The sequence below is a fragment of the Pelodiscus sinensis genome, chromosome 11 (genome assembly GCF_052426305.1).
Source record: "Pelodiscus sinensis isolate ZL-2025 chromosome 11, ASM5242630v1, whole genome shotgun sequence".
NCBI classification, from domain to species: Eukaryota; Metazoa; Chordata; order Testudines; family Trionychidae; genus Pelodiscus; species Pelodiscus sinensis.
Window position 1 is genome coordinate 44791409 of NC_143062.1, and position 26045 is coordinate 44817453.

General features: G+C 39.3%; 1 protein-coding gene across 2 annotated transcripts in view; it reads left to right on the forward strand.

Moving 5' to 3' along the window:
• The window catches only part of SUCLG2 (succinate-CoA ligase GDP-forming subunit beta), a 239542-nt gene that overhangs the window by 38621 nt on the left and 174876 nt on the right, over positions 1-26045 (forward strand). For both annotated transcript variants that reach the window (XM_075938556.2, XM_025183076.3), the window contains exon 2: positions 12453-12594. In XM_075938556.2, the coding sequence (XP_075794671.1) occupies positions 12453-12594 (142 nt within the window). The remainder of the gene's footprint in view (positions 1-12452; positions 12595-26045) is intronic.

The window sequence follows — 26045 nt, forward strand, 5'->3', positions numbered from 1 at the left end:
ATGTTTGATAAATTAAAAAGACTATTTTTAAAGTGCAAATATTGAATCACAAATAAAGTGAACACTGCATATTCCATGTTGTAATTGAAATCAACATTTGAAAATGTACAAAACATGCACAAATATTTAAATGGTTTTTGTTATTGTTTAACAGTGTGATTAATTACAATTACCTTTTTAAATCTCTTGACAGTCCTACTTAAAATACATCTCTCTTATTTAAGAATTCCATGTTCTAAGCAGTCATTACTGGACATGACCGGTTGACCCTTCCTGGTCCAGTACCCTCAGGACTGGAGTTGTCCCAAACAAGGGAATCTGCCAGACCAGGGGAGGTCAGGTGTCCAAGCTCTCCCGGGGCTCCCCTCTTGGCTACTGTCCTGGGAGAACCCAGAAGCCTAACCTCCTCCAGCTCACCTTCCTGGGTCTGCTGCCCCCAGCCTGCTTCTGGGGCTCTGCTCCCTGCCCCCAGCTTTGCACATGCAGCGGCAGCTGCTGCTCATGGGGTTCCCCATGGGGGAGGGGATAGGGATTCTCAGGAGCAGCTGCTGCCATGCAGGGCCGAAGTTGGGGATCCCTGGGAGCGGCTGCTGCTGCAGAAGGCAAAAGTTGGGGAACCCCTGATGTAGTTGGGCAGCAGATGCTCCCTGGGTTCTCTACTCCCAGGTTACTGCTCCTCCATCTCAGCTGCTCCCAACCTCAGCGGCTGGAGCTCTCTGGTCATGCCAGACCACGAGTGTTGCCGGACCAGGGAGTCCTGGAGGAGAGACATTCAACCTGTAGTAATATTAATGGATGGATAGTCTTTAATTACTTTTGCATCATCTCTTGGTGAGTGCAGTTTTATTAATAGTTCCTCCCTCTCCCCCTTTCTCTGTGTATGCATATATATTCCATGGAAAAATTGTCTAGGTTGCATAGTTAAGAGTTCAAAAATTAATCTGGTTACATGAAATTTGCAAGATTTGAACATTTATGGATGCCACAGTACTTGACTGATCTTCTCTTATTCGTGTTTGTTTTCCAACTTATTACTATTTATGTTAATTATTTATACAGGTGGTACAATTATTTTAGCCACATTGGGCTAAGTGCTGTAGAAAGTACATAGTAAGAGACTGTCTGCTTTACAGAGTTGTTTGATTATTTTATAAAATGTTTTAGTATCCTTGTACATTAACATTTCATATTTTGGTAAATGCACATTGTTTTAAACCGAACACTAATAAGTTATAGATTGTAATTTAGGCACAGTGCCTCTTTAATAGTTTGACCAAAAAAGTGCCTGATTTCCAGAAGTGCATATGCAAACAGGAAGTTTTTGCATGCAAACTGATAAAGGGATATATAACTTGTCATTTTTATCTACCAATATTCAGCCTGTATGCTCAGTTGGTATAACTGCATGTGCAGTTAGGTAGGGAATCTTAGAACGAGAAGGAACCTGGAGAGGTCATCAAGTCCATTTCTCTGCACTCATGGCAGTACCAACCACCATCATTCTAGACCACCCTTGACAGGTGTTTGTGTAACTTGTTCTTATGGAATCTCCATCATTGGAGATATTTAATCTTCCCCAGGCAATTTATTCTAGTGTTTAACCACCCTGACAGTTGGAAAGTTTTTTTTCCTAATGTCCAACCTAAACCTCCCTTGCTGCAATTTAAGCCCATTGCTTCTTGTCGTATCATCAGAGGCTAAGGAGAAAAAATTTTCTCCTTCCTCCTTGTGACAACCTGTTAAGGACTTGAAAATTATTATGATGATCCTTCTCAGTCTTCTTTTCTTGACTAAACAATTCCAATTCTTTCAATCTTCCCTCGTAAGTCATGTTTTCTACACAATCATTTTTGTGCTCTTTCTCTGGACTTTTTCCAGTTTGTCCACATCTTTCCTGAAATATGGTACTCAGAACTCTAATTGAGGCCTAATGAGGGCAGAGTAGAGTAGAATTACTTTCCCTGTCTTGCTTACAGCATTCCTGCTAATACTTCCCAGAATGTTTGCTTTCTTTTGCAACTCTCATTTAGCATCTCACTTGGGGTATGTCTACACTGCATTCCTCTTTCAAGAGAGGAATGCAAATGGAGAGGAACGAAATTGCAAATGAAGCGCGGATTTGAATTTCCTGTGCTTCATTTGCATAATCGCGACTGGGCGCTATTTTGAAGTATCCTATAATATCCTTTATTAGCCCACTAGCCCACTGTCTAGACGCGGTTATTTCAAAAGAAAACCCTTCCTTTGAAATTACCCTTAAACCTCATTTTATAAGGAATAAGGGTAATTTTGAAAGAAGCCTAGCTGGAGTGGCCCCTTCCACTCACCCCCTCTTCAGTCGGTTAATTGGTTAAGCAATATGTTTAACCAGTTAGTTAATTAAATGGGATTTTGCATTCCTAGTTCCTCTAGGACCCCCTAGATTCCTTTCCACAGTACTCATTCCTAAGTAGTCATTTATATAAGAATTAGATAAGAACTTTTGAAATTTTTATTTTTAAACCATAAATTTCCAGAGTAGAGAGATGAATCCTTGAATGATTTTCTGAATTTATTCTATTCAGATTTCCCTATTGCTGTTTCTACAATGCTTTAATATTTGTCTAACAAAAACATAGCAACCTGTTAATTTGAGAGAGAATACATGGTAGTTGAAGGTTAAAAGGCTGTAGTTTTTAAGGCAGGATGGTAAACTAGCTGAAAGTCTTACATGCTCCTTTCCAGTTCTTGCTACAACGTTCACAAATGATGACACTTTTCAGCAAGATTATCACCTGCCAGCAGCCACCAGCTGATTGAACTAAAGCTATACCCTTATGTATTATCAGCCGACGGTCAGAGCAGTGTGTGTGTGTATGCTTCCGAGAAAAGGTTTAATGTCCGTGTCTTTACTGCGAGGACCGGGGTCCCATCGCAGAGGGTAGCCAGCAGGCCAACAGATGCCCCGTTATATAGGAAGAGCTTATTACACCTTAGATTTTAGCTGCTAGAACACAGGGGTTCCTTCGCAGCAGGCAGCCTAGGAAGGGCTGAAAAGGTGCCCCAACGGATCTTGTCACCTGGGAGTGACACAGATCCAAACGCCCAAGCTTTCCCTATGTCTGTCCCTTAATGACCGGCTGAAGTTCTTCTAAATTGTGCTTGGTTCTGTTACAGCAACTGGAGGAGTCAGGTTAAAGCTTAAACAGTTACAGGTTTATTTGAGGAAGCTTATAAATCATGTGGTTGCAATGGCTATTGCTCTATTTCTTAAATGCTAGCAAATATATATATATATATGTCTTAAAAATGGTTACAGGAAAAAGATAAAGATAGAAAATAGAAATAATGGTACCAAGTGACAGCTTAATCTTTAAAGAGCTCTAACACTATGTATATATATACTTAAACAAAGGACCACATCCAGGTACAATTTTTACCCCTTTCTGTGCCTCTCGACTCCAGCGTGTCAGGCCAGGGCCGGTCTCTCAATTCCTAGGAAAGACGAATACGAGGTGGGCGTCCCCTATGGAACCTCGGGAGATCAAACACCTAACCCGACCAGCAGATAGATGGTAGATTGACACTCAGAGAAAATGCGCTGCTGGACCCATCTATATACCCCTGGGGGCCCGTATCCTCTTTCTTATCTTAAGATGCCAAATTGTACTGGTCCGTTTTGTGGCGCCAGTTCTTACAAGCAAGTTTCAAGTTAATTTACACTTGCAAGAGAGAGAGAACTAAATTGTGAATACTAGACATTTTTTTACTGGGCGAGAGATTCCTCCCCCCGCGGACGGATGTGTGTTCGTATCAATATGGGTTTGAGTCAAGGGCACTCCTTGGCAGCCTCTTGGTCAGCAATTGGCGTATCTCTGTTTACAGCCATTCACGGTCACACAGCCTGGGCCTTCTGCTCTGTGTGCCCTGGATGCTCCAGGCAAGCAAAAATGGATGTTACAAGGGGGGTTCCTGTCTGGCTACATGTATTTGGCTGAGTTTTATCTGCCATGGGCAGGCAGGGGTCTGAAAAATGCTTCATTAGCCAACTAGAATCAGAACCAATCCAAAACTTGTTCAATGTTCACGAGCTGAAATCTGCCATTTCTGAACATCAAACCATATAGAATACATTGTATGAAGTCTGGGTTTTAGTTCCACATAAACATATATTGTTTAGAGTAAGATAAAGCTATGTAGAAATTAATCTTCTTCAGTGTTTCTAATGTTATTTGGCCACGGAACCCTTTTCAACTCGAAATAATTTTGCGGAGCCCCTAATAACAGTCTAATATATGGAGCTGAAAAAGTAGACCACAAATAAGTAAGGATAATAATAAACAAATGCTAAACAAAGTCATGAGATCAACATTTAGTTTAATTGCACATATTTAAAAACAAAAATCACATAATATTAATTTTTTTAAAAAAATCATAAAATGTTGTTATAATGGAATTTTCTCGTGGAACCCTTATTTTCATTTTGTTGAACCCCAGGGTTCTGCAGAATGTCATTTGGGAAACACTGATCTACTGTAATTAAGTGAAAAAAATACAAAGTGACTTAATCAATGGATTACATAATGCATTTTATACTCTTTTCTAAGTCATAAATTCAGATCTTATCCAGGTGTCTGGCTGGCTATTTAATAGCTCTTTGTCCACAGTGTGTGAGATGAATTGGAGTACTATGTAGTCTGAATTAGCACCTGAAATGGGAGCGTATTGTGCTGTCACACTTGGAGTCATTGCTAATAGTTTCAGAAGAGAGGCCAAAGTTTGCCTGAACTTGAACGTGAGCTAGCTTTTCAGGAGTAGTGATGGTCAATGTGAGGGAGCCTGTACTACTGATACAGTATATGCTCTCTGGCTAAATGGAAGATTTAATTCCCTGGAGAACTATGGTAGTATCTTTCCCCAATCTGTCAATTTCCTACTATTTAAAAGCTTGTTTTTGTTTTGAATATTTTAAGGCAGATTTTCCTGTTTTTTTTTTTTTTTTTTTTTTTTGTGGATTTGCGTTTCATTCTTTTGTTTGCTTTTAAAGCAGATACTTGGAAGAAATCTTGTAGGTCATCTGGAAGACCGTAAGTGTCTGATGGTAATTAATGCTGCATACAGACTAAAATACCTTAATTAACTTTATTTGCAAATGTCTTTTTTATATATGGAAACTGTTTTCTTCTGTAAAATGTTTGTTGTTCCACTCATGTTTAATTATCTTATTAATCATATTTGTATTCTATCACCTTGTGACTTCTCAAACAACAGGAAACTGGGTAGGGAACAAACTTAATGTGACATTCTTGAGATAATGTGGTACTATAACAGAGATGAGGGAGACAACCTTTAGCCCTGAGCATTTTATATAAACAAAACAGCAGGAAATGGAGATGATTGTGGCAGTATAAACAGTCACTCTTACTCTCTAGAAATAGCCAATAAATCTCTGGTATATTTAGGTTTTGTGTGGCATCAGGAAAAGATATCTGACTTTTCCTTTTAATGTGCATATGTAACTCATCTGAATGAAAGTGGGCGAGGTGCAATATCTTTTATTGGACCAACTTCTGTTGGTGAGAGCGATAAGCTTTCAGAAGCAGAGCCTTGTGTAGCTTGAAAGCTTGTTTCTTTCACTAACAGAAGTTGGTCCAATAAAAGACATTACCTCACCTGCCTTATGTCTCTATTAGTGTGGGACCAATACAGGTATTATAACCTGCAAACAACAATGGAAGATATCACATCTGAAAGGTAGCTTTTGAACAGTGTACATGCTGACAAGCAAAATATACAGAACTTACATATGTACAGATGTAAATCACCACAGGTTTGTTAAGAAGGGGTAACAAAAATTACCTGTAGTAGTGTTTCTGTGATAGCCTAACATGGCTCCACTCTGAACTCCTGAATACCTGTGGGTTAACACTAAGGAATACTAACCAAGACTGTGTGTGCACTTCTAAGTTTAAATTGCAGGAGCAGCAGGGCTGTAAGTAAACCACCTCCAAAAGTGGAGTAGCTAACAGTGCTGGGGAGGCTGTTTACACTGGTGCTTCATAGCACTGTAACATGTTGTGTCCTGTGTGTTTTTTCACACTCCTGAGGGAGAAAGTTGCAGTGCATTAAAGTGGCAGTGCAGACAGACCCTAAGAACTGTGAGTTTGTTGCCTTTTTAATTTGCTTTTGTGGGTGTAACTCATTTTGAGCCTTTGATTCTATTTGTTTTTCTCTCTTTATATTCGCTTTTAAGACATGGGAAAGAAAAGAAAGAAAGAAAATCCTTCCAGAACACTTTTTTTAGGGAAGAAGCATTAAGCTTTGAACCACAACTTTCAAATGACCCACAAACTGAGTATATCGATGCTAGCAGTGATTACTTGTGACACTTTGCCCAACCCCGTTTTAAAAATCTTATTTATGCAGTTTGATTGAAACTATCCTCTACCTTCCCGTATAAACATTACTCTGCATTTAAAAACCTCCAGTAAAGATGTGAATGGCAGTTATCGTACTTGCTAATAAAAATTTCCTTTACTGAGATAAATTTTTGTAGTTTGAGTTTCACTTTATCCAATTATATGAAAAAAATTTGGCTAGATTTTAGTTTCTGTGGGTTAGAAACACAGATAAGCACTGGAAAAGTAGGGAGTTTGCAGAATCTCTGTTATTGTAGGCTTTTAAGAACAGGTTAGAAAAACATCTGTCAGGAATGGTCTAGTTATTGCATAGTCCTGCCTTGAGGAGTCTGGACTAGATGACCTACCGTGGTCCTTTCCAGTCCTATACTTCTTGGCTTTTTTGCCTTGGAGAAATCAACTTTCAGTATACAAAAATGGGTAGGTGGGTTTGTTTCATAAACCATGAAGCCTTCTTTGGACTGTTGGAAAAACAATACAAAAATTAAGATTTAAAATTAAGATACTTTTACACTGCTGATGTTTCTGAAATAGAGGATTTAAAAGAAGTGTGCTTTAGGAAATTGCCATTTTCCCCAAAGAAAACAATCTTGTGAAGCAATATCAGCTAATAGTAAATGCTTCACATCAACAGAAATACTGAGGTTCAAGTTCTCCCATTCTTGCCTGTCAGACTAACAATGCAAAATTCAAAATATCACACACAATCTTTGGGTTTTACAGCAAGGTCCACTTAGTGGCTTTTTCCAATGCTTCCTTGATAGGCTGAGTGACAGAAATACCTGTGAAACGGATTATACTTCTCATGTTGTGATACAACCCGGCAGTGAAGAAATAGATTGCTAAGAAGTAAATGGCATAAAACCCAAATGCATCTTCAGCTATTAAAACGGATTATATTTCACCCAAATGCACCCTGTGTGAAAGACTATGAAAGATATATGGCATACTCCCAGGGATTTTCATTTTATTTTTTTTCTGACAGAAATGTGTGTGTAAGGGGGAAGAGGTCGGGGAGAGAGGAGGGCTATGAGTAGAAAGGAGGAGAAGGTGAGTGGCAGGGTGAAGAGAGAAGAGGGAGAATAGAAATGAGAAAATAGTGTGCATTTTTCCTTGTTTTACTTTTCCCTTTTTCAGCCTTTTAGATTTTTTTTTAAAAGAGACTTTCAAAGGACTTCCACTGATCCTTGCTCACAGATTAGTTCCCCTATGGCTTATTTTTTATGGATGGACAAGTTTGCATTGGTGCCTCTGGGGGTGCAAGTTCATACTGCCGAGGGCAACTCAATTGTCCACAGCAGTAGAGCTATGGCATAAAGGGGAGTGGGAGAATAAATAATAGAACTGGCAGGTAGGAGATGTTACAGTTGCATTCCACGCCATATGAAAGCATCCTGCTAATAAGTCTCAAGGGGTAGAATCGGCCGGGGAAATGTAAGGTTTCTTTTTAAACTTGTTACCTTAAAGCCCTTTGTGGTGTTTGTCTTAAGGCTGTACAGTTGTGCAGTAGCACTGGTAATGTCAGTGCTGTATCTTGTTTTTACCTATAAGATGCATCATGGTATGGACTATATAATCCCTGGGATGTTCTTCTTGGCTACAATATATGGAAGTTTTGAGGCTGTTTGGAATAAGTGCATTCGAGGGGACTTGCATCAAAGTGTGTTCTGAGCCCTGGGTGACAGTGAGTAATAAGGACTGGGAGGCTTTCATTCATTCTATTAGGCTTTCATTAATTCTATTCTATTCTATTCTATTCTATTCTATTCTATTCTATTCTATTCTATTCTATTCTATTCTATTCTATTCTATTCTATTCTATTATTCATTAATTCTAGTAGGAGGTATGGATCTCTAGTGCCCCAGTGCACAAGAGGAGTGAGAGAGGGGAGCAGAGCGGGAGTGCGCAGACTTCAGGTGTAACCCCAATGGGCCGCATACAGCCTGTAGGTTGCCCACCACTGGATTTCAATCATGCAGCCCACTGAGACAAAAGAGGTCCACTCAAGCGGCCCACTCACTAGTCTTGGTTGCCCATCGCTGATACAGGCTGATGCTTCATGCTGGTTGCAAAGCCACTTCTCATTCTCCTTCCTCCAGACAAAACCAGCTATCTCAAACTGCATCTGGCAAGGCAGAGGATCTGTAACTGCAGGGTCATCTCTAATGGGTCTAATCATTTCAGAGACTCCGTTCTCACTGCCCTTACTTTGGCTTCTGCTCGAGTAGGGTATGTGAGGGGATGGTTGGCAGCTGACAGCACAAATGAGAGCTCATGAGATAAATACCTTAGTTGGAAGCAGAAAGCAAATAATGCTTGGGAAAGTTTACAGTGGAGATGTGGGGGAAGGAATGATCAGGAGTGAATAGAAACAAAATTACACAATTCATATTTGGTCCTTAGTGCAAACATGCAGCACAGTGCAAGCCCTTCCTGAGCGCACACCTGGTGATGACTGGCCTCTACAATATTGAGCTACAATAGTTTTGTGTCTATATTTGCCAACCTTCAGATCAGCCAATTTTTTATATCTAATAAAAGCAGCTGTTTCTCCTTAAATTGGAAATCTGACATCTAGTGGACAGTAGTTCTCTCATCTGGTGATATAAAGTATACCCCTATTTCATCACATTTAAATTCCGGGGAAATGCATTTCACTCTGAAACCCTTCACTTGAATCTGCATGTATGTATGTATGTATCGAATATGTATATTTACACATAATACAAAATTGAACTGTATACTGGGGGCTGGCAATTCATTTCTAGCAATTTGCATTAAAATTTTGTAGAATGACTGCATCATGAGAATATTTTGAAGTCAAAAGAATCCAAATGAAGAGTATAAAATTAAGCCTCTGGGGTTTTAATGTTATAACGGTGCTTGAACACAAACAGAAAGGAAAAGAAATGGGTCCTTTTTAGTGTGCTGGATATATCTAAGAAAGCTTCTCCACTCTTTTCTAAAAGATATGCTATAATTCAAATGGAAATAATGGGCATGATGCAGGAATTATTGGGTAGGATGCTATGGAATATGTTGCAGGAGGTCAGACTAGACAAACATGCTCCTTCCAATCTTAAAAATAAACTTTGGCTCTGTGTGAGAGTTCACCCATTTGAGGATATGTCTGTGAAGAAAATATGAAAGGGAAACTATTATGATGCAGGAAATGCTAGAATGAAAGTAGCTGTGCCTTGAAATTTGGATGTGTTGTATAAACTGAAAAGAATGTGTACTGACTCTGAAGATCATGGAGAAATAGCAAATTGAGACACTTGCATGGTGGAATTATTACCTAAAATGTAGAGGCAGCTTACTGTAGCTATTCACTATAAGTATTTTTCTTTTAAAATACTTTACCCATTATTTTTAAAAATGTGAGTTCTGAGGCATTTGTAATTATTTAAGTTCTATGGGAATCACTTTGTAATATACAAAACCTCACATTTCCTGTATAAAAGTACATGTCATTTTTGTGTCTTTTAATATCAGTGTTTTGTGTTCTATATTTCAAGGGAAGTGGTAACAGATGGATGTTTATATTTTATATAATGTGATATCTAAAATGCCAGTATTACATAAAAGCCACATATTGTTGAAAGGCAGACACACTAACATTTTTTGGTTTTAGTATAAAACTATGTAAGGATAATGGATGTTGTATGTCATGTTGCTAGCGACCAAAGTATTAATATAATAAATAATGCTTTCTGTCTCTTATGTCCAGCTGGGAAATGTCAGCATGCATTCAGTGTTTTTTATTTTATGAGCAGCTGAGAAATTATGGTGGTTTATCTGCCACTGGGGCAGCAGTTTATTTCTCTTTAAGGAGAAGAGTGTCTTCTGCATGACATAGATTGTAATTAAACCATGGCTAGGTAGCACTATTGTCATTCACGCTGATGTCCCTTTACACTGAACTCTTCCCTTTTCTGTTTGACCATTTTAATGCGGGTCTCAAGAATTAATCTTAGTCAGCCTGCAGATATTTCTAAAAATATGGCCGTCCTTGGTTAAGTGTGCGAGGGGAGCATGAGCTGATTTGTCCTGGAACATTTCAAATCCAGGTTTTTATTATGCTTTCAGAGGTCTCTTCCCCATCTCCTGTAAATTGTAACTTACGTGAATATTTTCAAGAAATTGTGTTGGCAATTAGGGTTGTTCCAGATTCACTGGGAGTTATAACACTGATCTGGGAACATAGAACACCTCAGTTCTGCGAACACTTACGCATGTGTTTAATATCAGTGGTTGACTGACATGCTTGTAGTTAAGCAGGACCTTGACTTACGTTAAATTCATCTTTGATTTTAGATCAGTGTTTCTTAAAATGGGTCATGGGCCCTCTTTGAGAGAGCTGCTAATAGGCCACTCTGGTTTGCTTATCTAAAGGCTCCATAGCCAGAGAGTCTCATGGCTCATCTTGGCTCCAGTTCGCTGGTTACAGCCAAGGGGAGCCATGGGAAGCAGCGATTTGAGCCAGCCGCTGCTGCAGCTCCCCTTGGCTATAAACAGTGAATTGGTGCCAAGGGCAGCCGCGAGGCTCTGTGGCTACGGAACCTTAAGATAAACAAACGAGAGCGTCCTATTAGCAGCTTTAAGCTCGTGGCCCACTTTGAGAACCACTGCTCTAGATCATACTAGTAATGAAAGTGTAAAATATAGAAAAGCATGGAAATTCGGATCTATAGTAAGGAATCTAATAAGTGTAAGTTTGAGAGGAAAAATGTCCAGTGGGTGTCTGACCTTTGATGGCAATGCTATTTATATGTTTTTTCTAAGCAGATTTTATTACTAAGTTGTAATTTATTTGTTTCTGCTAGGACCAAGTGTTCTTTCTGACACTAAATGGCTGGTATTGTTAACAGTGGACATAGAGACATGGTGTTTCTAAGTCAGGAGAGAGAGAGAGACTGAGAGAGAGAGACTTGCATTTTGTCTGTGCATACCAGTTATGTGGATAAATAGGACTTGAGTCTCCAAGGCTGTCATTCTGGCACCTTTCACCACCACTAAATTCACTTAACCTAAAAACAAAATCCAATTAAATTTGGATAATGTAAAGTGGAGCCAGGCTGGCAGCTACCTGATGTGACTGACATAAAAATATTGCACCATGTTCCTAACTTTGTTCATCAAAGCTGTTCATGTTAGATGAGGAGGCTAAAGTGGATTATTCAGAATATTTAGTAAAAGTCAAGTAGAAGACATCAGGCCTAATCCTTTGTGTTCACAACTCTAAAATACCCTTTTCTGCACTGTTCTGTGGTGCACCTCTGCCTCCCTGAGAGGCAGGACTTGACACTTCCTTGTTTTCATGTGTTTTGTTAGCTCCTCCACCCATAGTGTATGTAACACACACATAACTATACATGTGTGTATAAATATGAATAATTTGTAAACCTTGCATATAGAAGGTGTTTCTTCTGCTGCTACTCTTGAACTCAATCTGGCCACACTGGTTATGTGCTAGTTCTTTAACAAAAGATCACTAAAACAGTGCCAGTCATGAATAGGTGCCAAAACCTTCCAAAATATTTGTATTTCTTAAAATGACATGAATTGAAATGAAATTATTTCCCCTGCTCAGATGTACAGAAATGTGTGTATATAATGTCTTAGCAACCTATTGAATGCAAGACAATTATTTAATATTTGTAATGTTATTGATTTAAACTAAAGCAAAGAAAGTTTTTATTAATGAAACAGTTTTGTATTTTTGTAACACAGAAATGCATAACATAAATACGCTATATAAATCAAACCATACAAACTTGCAAGCCTGTGTTAATTTAAATGAGATGGACACATCAAGCCAAGATCACTCTGTGAGCCTTGTGTAGCATCTTTATGTCTTTGATAGGTTTCAGAATATTTTTGCCACATGTTCATATGACATTTCCTTAAAATGATGTGCATTCTTCCTTTTGTCCTCAATAATTTTATTTATTGTTAGTTTGAGGTGACCAGGAGGCCTTAATAGTTCAGTTGGCTGTTGCATGAGCTGTTAATAATGAGCATTTTGTTATTTTTCTGTGTTATTTCTGTAGGCTGTTCAATTAACCCCTAGACGATGGCTGAACCTGCAGGAATACCAGAGTAAAAAACTGATGGCAGACCATGGGGTTACAGTTCAGAGATTCTTTGTGGCTGACTCTGCAAATGATGCCCTGGAGGCTGCTAAGAGGCTAAGTAAGTTGAGTAGTAATATCTGATATCTGCTTTGCTAGATACCAGCCTGGAAAATAAATTGCCTTGTAATAAGTGATATTAGTTGCACATAGTCTTTAACTTGATGTTTATTGTAGCAGTTTGAAATACCACCCAGTTAATATGTGCTTGTTTGATTGAACATGTGAAGTGAGCTTTATAATAGCAATATATTTCAGAGCATGGTTTTATTTCCACCATAATGTTATTTTGTAAACAGCATATAACAAGGTGTTTTTAACATGGCTTATGTCAGTTTTGATACATTTAGAATCAAGATTGTAACATTATGAGTGGCAACTATAGATAGAACCCTGCACGGGTACAAATTTCTACCTCTGGATTTAGATATCTACAGACAGAAATTGGTATTTGCCAATCTGCAGGGCTCTACTCCCAGGTGACGCTGTGGCCAAAGGAGGGGACTGTGCTGCCACTGCTCCCAGGAGCCAGTGCTCTGTGCCAATAGTTCCTCCTGGCCCTACTGCCAGTGGGACTCCATGATCCCAGACAGGAAATGAGCTGGGGTGATACAGTCACATGGTGGGTGTAGAGCCCTGGTTTCTTGGGTGGTGGTACCACATTCCTTTCTCTTGTTCCAGCGTCTCTTGAGAGTAAATTTGCAGTTTCGCAGATACACATTTTTATCCGCAGATAACCATATCCACAGGTAGACATTTGTATCTACTCAGAGCTCTAGCTATAGAAATTATTGCGCTACCATGAGCAAGGTTGTGACTTTGGGAGCAAAGGAAAGAAACAGATGGATTTGTCTTTTTTTTAAAAGAGCACCCTTGTTTTCAAACAAAATTCTCTTCTAACAAAGAACAAACAAAAGACATACAATTGCTTTTAAACAGAATTGTATGGATTTGCATAGTACATTTGTTCATATAGAGAAACGGAGTCACGTAAAGGTGAAGTGGCTTATTCAGCATCACAAAAGATGTGAGAGACAAAAGCCCAGAATAGAACCAAGATATGCTTAATCCAAATTCCATTATTTAATGATATTCCCAATAAACATTGTAGTGAACCTTCCGGAAGAATTTGGCACAGAGAATTGAAATACAAAAAGTTCCCACGTCACACTGTTATGCATGATCTAAAGTCTCTGTCTGTGTACTATTCAAAGATAATGAAGGTTGGTAAATCAACTAGCTTCTAAGCATTTTAAAAAATTGAATCACAGTTCATCAGCAAATTCAGTTCACATGCTAATGGACTCAATTGTGATATGGGTTGGTTGGGACACTACCTACTTAATAACCACTGAAGGTGCTAACAGCTCTCTGATAGATTCCCAAGACAGGAAGGATACCAATCTATTGACTTTGATTTTTATCTGCTTAGGTTTAAGTACCCATTCTCCAGATACTTAATGATGCTTTGTCTCCCACTCCTCCGCCCTTTTTCTTCCTCTCCCCCCTCCTCTTCCCCTCTCCTATTTATTTCGAGTTTTCATATTCCCAACTCATAACTCCAGTCATCTGAAGAAGTGGGCTGTGCCCACAAAAGCTCATGATACCATCTACTTATTTTGTTAGTCTATAAAGTGCTACCAGACCATTTGTTGTGTGTTTTTTTTTAAATCTGATTACTGATCTTTCTATGTGATAGCAACCTGCTCTTTATTTTCAACTCACACCATTTTTAATTGGAATAGATAAACCATCCACAAATAATATGATAACTGTGGTGCTAATCTTCCAGCAATTGTCTTTTTAGCAATAAAAAGCTAGGTTTTATTTCACCTTTCTTAAATTCACAAGCTGTATATAAATAAATCACTTCATTTAATTTCTTGTGTATAAGATTTGAGAATATTTAACTTGGTTATATCAGAGACCTGTGCTGACCCTCAGAAGCTAAGGGTATTAGCATAATGGTGAGGTGAATTGCTTAACATCATTAGAGCTGAGAATTCTCAGTAATTGAAGTCAATTTAAACCTTTTGGTGTTGACAGAAGTATTAAACTCTGTTTTTAAAATGCATTTCAAACAAACATTAGGTGTTTGTTTTTGTCACTAGGCATCTTAAACTGACAGCGATGTGACATTTATGTGTCTGATGCATATGATTTTTTTTTAAATTGTCTGAAGAAGCAGCTCTTCTGGTAATACAGGTACATTTTGCTGTTGAAACAAGTTATGAGGGTAGGTTTTAAAACATGGCTTTTCATGTTTTCAAGTTCAGCCATTATCATGTGACTTGTTGTGCAGTATTTTAATTTATTGATTATGGGCTTGAGATTCTTACTGTCAGTAAACTATCTTGAAAAGTGCACTTTAATATTATAGAAAAGCATGGATCATGACAATGCAGTTGTTAAGTTGGACTACTTATACTCCATTTTTTTAAATGAATGCATATTTCAATACAGTAGTCTCATTTTAACATGTTTGTGTTCTGACAGGGAAAGAAATGCATGTTGAAAGTATTTCAAATATTAATCTCCGCAGTGAAATACTGGAATAATTGAAATAACTGTTTTTTCCAAGATTTGCTCATTGAAATGAGTATGCATCCCATTAGTTTGACTGGACCTCTGGACAGTAAAAATAATGTAAAGGCTTTTTTTTAAAATATATCATCATGAGGCTAGATTCTGCATTGAGTTATTTGTATACTACTTCACTGGGTGCAATAGAACTTGGCCTCAAGTTTGTAATGCAAGTCAATGTCAGTAAATTGAAGTTTACCTTCTCTGATTCTCTGGAAATTCTGACTTAATGAAATTCCATATTGTTCTCTGGAGCCTCTTGCTATTGACTCTTGAGTCAGAATTCAACTGACAACAGTTGAGTGAGAAGTATTTATTTTTGGATCCTTTCACTGATCATTGTCTCTTTCCCCCAATTAATCCTTCTGAAGGCTGCTTTATATTTCTTGGTTATTTTGAGAAACATCACTGAAGCTTTATATATGGATAGTCAAGGCCAGTAAGTTGTTTGGTACCCTAATCAAAGTCATAAAGCAGCAGTGCAGATGCATACCAACATTCTGCTTCTGCCCATCTTGTTCTAGACAGCTGGAAAGAGATATTTAATCCTCAAAGGAAATTTGAAATTCTTTTTTGCTTTGGAGTGCTAGGGATTTTTGTTCTAAATGCAAATGTAGGTTATTGTTTTGTTAGTGGAAATCCATCCTTTCTTTTTACCCCTCCCCAACAGTTATGATAGAGACTGGTAAGAAGGAAAAATCTGTGCTGTGCTTGTAACATAGGCCACTTTATCAGATAAGACACAAATTCAGCATCCTGAGATACTGTCTCAATTTTTTGAACTCTCTCTCTCTAGCTAGTTCACTTTCTGTAGTATTGGTACAGTGAGGCTACTCTAATGTAGACACCCTCCCACTTTTAACTGAAGAAGAGATACTATGTAGGTGAAAATCAGGAAAGAGAAAAATAACCCAAAATAACCCATTCTCCCCCCCCCCTCAAAAAAGAATTGATAAGAAATAAAAATAAAAGTTTGTCTAAGATTACTTATAAAAATAGATGGAAGTTAATTTGAATAATAGTTTTGTTTGGCATATCCACAATATATTAATGATGTCATTGTTGCATGTAAATCATAGAACTATCAATCTAGGGAGAAAACTGTATTTATCATGGAAAGAAAAAGAAGATGTAAAAGCAGAAACTAATTCTCTGCTAATCAGACTGCAGAATGTGAACTATACGCAGTGTTCTGACTGAACTTGGCTACCTTGCCAACACTTTCAGGTGCAAAAAATGTTTCTATCGGTTACTACAGTGATAATTTACTCTTGCCATTTATATAATTGCATCAGAAGCCTGGTGAGCTGCTGTATAATAAAGGAATACTGTTTTGCAGTATGAAGAATGGTTTCATGTTGAAATGATTGACATTAATTTATCCATTAAGTGATTAACAATTAAGTAATTAATAATATCCTTATAGTCATTCTGCATGTTGTGCTGTCGTTTTGTCATAAGGTGTGGTTTGAAAATCCAGCAGTAAGAACATAAGTTTTGATGATGAATATATTGGACATTGTAGCAATTTCAGATAAGTGTTACAGTTGCGTCTGTTATGTCCAATAGCTTCACTAGCATCCTGTCACTTGCGGCTCTCACATGGAGGTCACAATAAAAAGATTTACATAGCTGGATAAGACTGGGCCAGTGGCTCACTGAAAAAATTGCCTGCAAATCAAAAAGGAAGAACCTATAGCAAGACATCAAAAAGTCCCAAAATCAAGTGACCTTATTAAAAATAGGGATGTAATAGTGTAGTTCATTAATTGATAAGCAAAAGCTTATAGGATAATGCTCTAGATCACACACATTCCCTCTCCCACCCCAGCCAGTAAATTTTTTTACAACCTGGCTTGCGCCAGGTCCGGGACCTACCCCCATTGCGGCTCTGCATTTAAACTGTATTAGAGCCAGGAGGGTAGAGGCAGCTGGGTATCAGAAGCAGCAGCATGGGTTGACAGGCAGCCGGTCTGCAAGGGGAGCTGGTTTTTAAACTGGCTCCTCTCATGAACCAGCTCCACCTGGCACCCCATGCGGCTGCCTTTGATACAGAGGCAGCACCAAGCTTCTTCGGAGCGGGTCTGGAGCGTACTGGCTGCCGGCTCTGCCATCGGGGACTATAGAATAGTCAAGTAACCGATAAGAATTCATGAGGTTAATCAACTATTCATTTAACTGATATTTAACATCCCTAATGTTAGGCGGGGAGGCAGCTTTGGAAGGTCTTTGATGGAGATATACTGTACAGGGAGGCATATATTTAGAGGCATTCCGTAAATGGAGTTTTTGACCTGAGTAGCTCCTGATCCCAAGCCTGGTCCTTGTTCAGACTTCTGGTTAGAGGACAAAGGCACTGTACTCTGATAAGCGAATTTCTATGATTACTACACAGGTATATGAAGAATAAGTAGGATGTCATCATGAGAGATGGCAGTTACCTTCAGCTGAATGCGCTGGATCTTTTATTAAAATTGAATTATTTTTTATTTTATTTTCAAACAAAATGCACGTTAAACACTTACCTATACATTAATAGATTAAAAATAAAAATTAGTTATCATAGTACATAATATCCCTTTACAGATTCCTTGTTGCCTGTTGAAATGAAACGCCTGACGACAGACTAATAGTATGGATGCAAGACAAGCTTGTTCTCTTAGATGCTGCGACAGGATTTACATTTTTGATATGCCAAATGAAGAGTCTGGGCATAAGGAGTGATGAGAGTATGGTCCTGTATTGACAATTAGGATGATGATGATGATATTATGCTTCATTCACAAAAAAAACCATGACCTGTTACATACTGTGTGCTTGAAGGACTGCAATCCTCACATGCCATGCTGCTGCTGCAACAAGAAAACTCCAGCTGTATTCCTCTGCTAAGAGGGGCTGAAAAAAGAACATTACTTGGGATGGAGCCTCAGTTGTGGAGCAGGCTTCCACCCTTGTTCCAAAAATAGTTGGGGATTGGTGATTCAGGTTTTGTGGCCATACTTCCCGTTACTCCTGGGCAACTGAAGAGATTGGGTTCTGATGAGGTTGATGTTTAAGCGACATGGACACTTGATGGGGGTTTTCATATGGCTTTACTTTTGTCCCATTGCTGTTGTGTTTTTGTCGTTGTGGGCCACTGATTTATGTATTATTACAAAATTGCAGGAAATAAATGAAAGTGAAAGCATATAATAATACAACATTGTCTTACCAGTCCCATAAAAAAATGGCATAAACAACACCTATGTCGGATAACATCTCTAAATCATATGTCCTGTTTGCAACATTTCTGTAGTGTCGAAAGCTCTAGTGTATACATAACTATACAGGCAAAAAAAGTCCTTTTGCCAATACACATTCTTTCAGAGAACTATTGTAAGTTATACTGACAATTGGGCTTGTTTTCTGGCATAACCTTGTCTACATTAGAAGGTTTTGCTGGCCAAAACGCATGGCAAGCCCTTTTTAGTATAAGACAAGGCCTTAGTTCTCAATGAAATTGAAGTAGTGTGCACCAAAATCCTCTGATACACAGGTGAATCCTGTAAGGCTGCATTTCTTAAACTGTGGCTTCCGACCCCCTGGGGGGTTGCAGCAACTTAGACGGGGTTCATGAGCAACTTAGCGGGGGGTTGCGGTATCACAAAGTTTGAGAACCCCTGCTGAAAGGAATTGAGCCATGAAAGTTTAACCTTTCAGTTTTCTTTTTGTTTTATTGCCCTGTATTAACAATTTGTTTTATGGCTATATTTCAGTTCTTGTAAACTACTTAGATGGAGATATTATACATACGTATGTAAAAAGATAAGCCTATACCCAATAACTGAGTATCAGCATATTTAGTGTTTCTGTTATGGTAAACACTCTCTAACATGAACCTTGAATAGTAATTTCCTTAGAAAGATTTTGAAAACATATTAATAATACAGAAGGCAATCTAAAAGGGATTTTTAAGATGTATTTTTTTCCAGCATGGCAGATGTCAAGAAAATTTAAGTGACATCATTCATATTGACTTCTATGGGAGTTTTGTATGGGAAGGAATACAGAACTGGGCTAAAAATACTTTGTTGCTTTTTCATACCAAACAATTCTCAGGTGTAGAGGAGGCTCTATTTGCACAATGTCAGACAGTTCAGCATTCTGTAGTTTTCTGTTTCAAGTAAAGATTTCAAAGTTTGTTAGAGAAACAGATTACAATGTTTTCATAAATCTATAATCTTGCTTGGTCTGCCTTGTAAAGAAACTTAGTGGGTAAACAAACTACCTCAATTAAGGACCTCTTTTCAATACAGAAGCAGCAGAGGGATTTGAGTCTGTTGTTTGTCTGAAATATTATATATGATCCAAGCACTAAAACAGAGATTTTGTATTTTCATGCTTTTGTGTATATTAGGGACAAGTTTCTGCTTCTGAAAAGGAAGGAGAAAGTGGACGAGCTGTGTGGATGACAGACTAAAAATGTGGCAGTATTAAAAAATTTGATATGTAAATATCAAATCATTTCCAAGGATTTTCATGAATTAGTTGCTGTAGTCATAATAAGATGAATTTTAAGTAACTCTTCTTAGTAATTTATTTTTACTGGCTGTAAGCTTATCTTTAAAGCATAACACCAACTTGTCATTTGCAGAAAAAGGTAAGTCCTTTGTCCTGATTCATCAGTCTCAATCTCAGTGTCACAGGAGTGGATTATCTTTATTATTCCTTAATAAAGTGATAGGAACACATTGATGTCATGTAATGCTTGCTGATCAATAGTTTCAATACACAGTTCTGAATTTGCTGCACCATATATGCTATGTATGGAGTAGAGCAGCAATACTCAGATCTCAGTAGTTAGAGAGCCATGTTAGGGTGCATCTACACTGCAGCTTTATTTCGAGATAATTAGCGTTATTTCAGAATAACAATGTGAGTGTCTACACAGCCATTCTGGTATTTCGAAATAATTTCAGAATAACAGACGGCTTGTTCAAAAATCTGTAAACCTCGTTCTACCAGGAATAATGCCAATTCTGAAATAGCTATTTCAAAATAAGGCGTGTGTAGATGCTTCACTGCTGCTATTTCAAAATAGTCCTTCACCAGGGCTATTCTAAGTTATTCCTCCCCAGTGCCTCCTGGGGCTCTAAATCGAGATAGCCCGTCTACATTAGGGAAGTCTGCCTCGGACTAATTTTGAGGCTTTCCTGCAACATAGACATGCTATTACAAAATAAGCTACTTCAGAGTAACTATTCCAGATCAGCTTATTTTGAAATAGCCGTGCAATGTAGACATATCCTCAGTGATCTGCGTTACCCAAAAAAACCACAGTATTGGGAATTCATTCTCTCACTCACTCACTCACTCACTCACTCACACAATGGAAAAGAGTAGTCAACTATACAATTAACCGATGAGGGTGTCTGCATTCCCTGTAGCTGTCTGTGGGGAGCTCACACACCCCTGCTAACTGGGGAGGCTGCTGCAAAACAGCCTTTGCCTGCAGCAAGCCCAAGCTGCTATGGACAGAGGCTGCTTCGCGACAGTTTCCCCTGCCCTCCTTCAGCAGTCTCTGTCCACAGGGAGCTTGCCCGGACCCCCCCATGGACAGGGGCTGCTGCCACCCTGTGCTGCTGCCTCTGTGTCAGAGGCAGCAGTGCTGGGCAGCAGGCAGCCGGTCTGTGTGGGGAGCTGGTTTTTAGACTGGCTCCTTCCTGGCACCCCGTGCTGCTGCCTCTGATACAGGATAGCAGGGGGCTCCCCAGAAGTGGGGCCAGAGAGCACAGGCTGATGGCCCTGCCCCTGGGGACGATAGAATAGTTGACTAACCACTAAGAATTCATGCAGTTACTCAAGTATGCTAACATCACACACACACATTAATATTCTCATAGCAAAATGGCTGATCAAGTATTTTATGAACTACAATTAGTTAACATCGTGAAAAGAATTCTAATTGCTAAATAATTAAATCACAGTATTTTAATATCACATGAGGAAAAGAGCCACAGGAGATGCATTAAAAGAGCCACTTGTGGTTTGGGTCTGAATATTAGTGGATTACCCTGTCTCAGTTTAACAAATAGAAACATAATTTTATGTCACAGAAAACATATGTTGCTTTTGTGACGTGTTAGGGTTTATGTCTGAGATGTTTGTACAGGTATTACAGGGTATAGGAAGAAATTTCATAAGAGTTGTGCTACCCAATATTTTTAGCGAATATAGCATGAAAGAAATAGGTAAGACTTATCTGAGGAAATGCTGTAATTATGAATTCTATGTGGTAACTGACTGACCTAAAGGTGTTATATTTTTGTATTAAAAGGATGGAGCAGTTGTTAGGTGAATGTGAAGCTTGGAAACTGGGTTTTTTTCCATGCTGATGATGACAATATTAACTTGTCGTACAATATAAGTCATAAGTGAAAAGCTCATCACTTAAATCCTTCAAATGGGGCTCAAGTGGCCTATAGGTAGTGCAGTTTTATATTTTTATGTTGGAAAATGGAGAAAAAAAGTATTCCTTATGATTTATGTCAAACAGCATTTGGATGTAGATTCAAATTCTATTAAAAATAGACAAATTGCATTTTAAAATATATTTAGTTAAATAATACCCTAGTGCTGGTGGATGTATCAAGGGGAAAAAGTAAGTTAGGTAGTGAATTGAACTGATTTCTTCTGGTCATTATGTCCTTCAAGATTTTAGAACTAATAGATTTCATCCTTTCATATCTCATTTTTATATCTATATTGGGAGATGGAACAAACTTTCCTGTTTACAGCTTCCAGTGTCTCAACTTTGAATGAAGTAATCATTGAATTGAGCTGGCTGAGGAATCTGAAATGAATTTTTTTTTCTGCATTCACAGTAAAACTGCTGCTGTCAGGAGCTGATTTAACATTTTAAGAGGGTGAATTTTGCCCGTAGTGAGCTATTCCTACATTATCACACAAGTGTTTTTTGCCTGGATTTCGCTTTGACCATATTGTAGGTGCTTCTATACCAACAGAAAAATTCTTTATCTCCATTTCATTATACTTGTTCTTCCATGTATTTATGATTCAAAATAGCAAAAAAGTTCTCTGTTTATATAGCGCTGTTTCACATGGTTGAATACACACATGCTCTTTGTAGCTTCTGTAGGCCAACCACAGTTCACCGACTATTCCACCATTGCAGCCTCCTCCCTGGCTCCCAGTATACTACCATCTCATCCTCTTCTATTTTGGGAATGTCTGCAGTCCTCCATACCCTTCCTCATACCGGGTTTATGTCCTGTGACCCTGTTTCTCCCTTCCCCTAATGGGACTGTTTGTGCTCCCTTAATCACACCTCCACTATATGCCAGGGATTCTATGGCACCTGCATATCCTATTCTTCCTGCATCCCTGCTCCCCCCATCAGAAGTTGTGTGCACCCTTTGTTCTTCCTTCCCCTCATTCTTCCTGCACCATGGCAAGAGCTCTGTCTCTCTCCTCACTCCCCCCTCTCCCCATTTCCCTTTCTGCCTCTCTGAATGTTCCTGCAGGTGAAGATTTATCTTCTTGCAGACAAAGGAACCACTAGCCAATATCTTAAACAAAAATTGTCTCTTCAAGGAGTGTTTCAGAAATCCATGTTTTAGGTCAAATATTGAGAGGAATTCCATGAAAGATTGTTTTCCCTTCAACTGGGATTGGTCCTGTTCTTATAGGGGCATAGACAATTATTTTAAGTATTTATTATCTGTATTTCCTGACACCTTCAAAGCTATACAACCATGGAACCTCAGCGGCTTTTTACTATACATAAATAATAGTAGTTTTTACTGTAGAGTACATAACTTACTTTTCTTTGGGGACTGTCCACTATACAAGGAAAGAAGAAAGTTCTGTTTAGTGTGTGTCTAAAATCTATTGAATCATGAAGGAAGTGGAAGGTAATTTGTGTCAAGAAGTAAAAGTGTATATGGAAGGGAACACAGTCTCCTGCCATATTTTACTTCCTTTACTTCTTTAGGACGATATTGGCAGACCTGACACAGTAGTTCAGGTTAAAAAGAAGAAAAAAAGAAAAAGGAATGAAGTTGTACAGGGAAGGCAGACTACAACATGTAAAACAGATCAAGCTGTACCACCAGCTGAGTAGATGACAGAACAGTGGAAGTGAACAAGCTGTTTAAAGGGAACTTTAATGATGTACGAATAATCTCTATTGTGGGATACTCACAAAAGAACTCTTCATAATATAGCACAGCTTTCACCTGAAATTCATCTGAAACCAAATGATCACATTCTTTCAGACAGCTGAATAGAAACAACGCTCTTGATGGCCTCAGAATTTTCAAGTGACAGTGTTTCATGTGCACTAATAGATTAGAGGAAAAGTTTTGAGTAAATGCAAACAATACTTTATCTCCAGAAGCTACCCAAGATGACAAATGACCAACATAAAGGCTAATTTATGACCTCACATGAACACACAGCCCCCGCTGACTTTGCTCACTTGTATCAGAGAGATGTGCTTTGTCTTTGAGGCATTAGGGATCTAAAATAGAATTTAAAGAATTTTTAGCCTTCTATCTACATTTTATAACACCAAATTCAGATATTAAAGACAACAGTGCAGGATTATTATGAGATAAAAGTTAGTCTATTAATCAGATGACTAAATATTGATTCATATTTGTCACGTTGCTGGATCTTGAGGGAAGCAGCCAGATCACTGATGCACCCCTAGGTGGAGGTGTTGGCCCCAGAAATTGATATAAAAGGGAGCCATGTGGGGTATTGAATGGGAGCTTATCGTTTGTTGATCTTATGTACGCTATTTATGTGAGTGTATAATGTCTGTGAGAGTAGATAGGAATCTGTAATCTGTGTGGAAGCTGAATATTTCTCTGAATGTGGTTAAGCATTGCTATGGACAGGCTGAGTAGCGAAGCCCTGTGGAACAATGGCACTTGATGGCCCAAAGCAGGAGGGCGGAGACCCAAGAGCTGCCAGCAGAGAGAGGCTGAGGACCAGGTGACCGGCTGAGACCAGGAGAGGCCAGGAAGGGGGTATAAAGAGGCCATGTGGTCGATGCCATTTGTTCTTAGCTCAGCACTTCATCCCAAAGGCAGGGATCGAAGAGCCTGGAAGATCTGTGAACCCATCCTGATGATAGGATGTGCAACAAGAACTTTTAAACCAGCAGCTGTAACATCTCTGCTAGAGCCTGCATCGAGGACTGGGAGATTCGGTGCATGTAACGTACTGTACTTTAATAACCTTACTCTCAGGCTTTTCTTTCTTGTAATAATAAACCTTTAGATATAGATTCTAAAGGATTGGCCCAGCGTGATTTGTGGGTAAGATCCAAAGGGTAAATTGACCAGGGATCTGTGGCTGGTTTCTTGGAACCGGTGTCAGCCGACGGTCAGGGCAGTGAGTCCCTTATGACTGGCTGAAGTTCTTTTAAATTGTGCTTGGTTCTGTTACAGCAACTGAAGGAGTCAGGTTAAAACTTAAACAGTTACTATTTATTGTTACAGGGTAAACTTAGTTGTTAAATGCTACTACTGTGTTACAGATAACACAGACACTACAAAGGACAGGACAGAAATTACACTAAGAAGTCACTTACAGGTACCATGAAACCCTTTTGGTTCTCTGAGCTCTTATTAAATGCATGCAAAATACACATAGCAGGTATATATTCTCACCCCTGCATTCCAGACTTGGCGTGGCCAGCGTCTTTCTCTCAATCCCTCGGGAAGAAGTAGGGCGAGGTTGGGCGTCCCACAGACCTCGGGAGACAATCAATACCTGCCAGCAGGTATAGATGATTGGAGCTCAAATGGGGTGGGCTGCTGAACCTCTTTTATACTCCTTGGGTCATGTAGGCTTCTTCCTGGTTTCAAGTGGCCAATTAGGAAAAATGGCTTTGAACACCAAGTTTCCCACGAAGGGTGCAAAGCATAATTTACACCTGGGAAAATGCAGACAATGGGCACCTCTGGTATGTGATGGGCGAAGATTCCTCTCCTGAGACAGTGCAGGTGTGTCAATTACTGGTACTAGCCATCAGGGCGACGGGAGGCCCCGGGTCATCAGCTAGCCCATTTACTGTCTGGTTTCTGTTTATGGTAGAGTCAGGGACAGGCAGCACACCTGCGTTCCCAGGGCATCAAAGGCTGACTGCCTTTCTCTTGCTCTCTGGGGGGGGGGGAACAAGATGGGGTTTGTGGAAAAACAAGATGGGGTTTGTGTCTGGCTACAACCAGACAGAACTTGTTCGGGGTAGGTGGGATTGGGTGCTAGGACCCCCCACCTGTGTATGAGGCCCGGGGCCATCTGGGGCACGGTTATTGCTGGGGTGTCGGAGGGGTTTTGCTCGTGAGGCTTCAGGCAGGCTGCTGAAGTGCTCTGTGGGACTGGTTTGTGGCCTGTGTGGAAAGGTCACCAGTCTGGGGGCTGTAAGGAGCCCCGGATTTGAGCAATTCACCCTGAGCGGACACCCTCAGCTGTGCCCAGACACGGCCCGGTCCGTCACAATATTGGAAGTGGTTCAAGTGCTGTCTTCAAGAAAGTGGACTGATGACTCTCATAGAAAGAAAAGTTATCCTAAAATATTCTGTTCTATTCTTTGAGTGGTACAGTGAACGCTTTTATCTTGATGTTAGTACAGAAAGTGTGGCTTGGGTCTACAGCTGAAAGATTTGCTCAATTCTAACTAATGCAAAGCTACAGAGATGGAATTCAGCACAGACTATATTTTCCTATACAGGCAGTCCCCGGGTTACGTACAAGATAGGGACTGTAGGTTTGTTCTTAAGTTGAATCTGTATGTAAGTCAGAACTGGCATCCAGATTCAGCCGCCGCTGAAACCAATCAGTTTCAACAGCAGCTGAATCTGGACGCCAGTTCCGACTTACATACAGATTCAACTTAAGAACCCCAGGCGTCCCCAA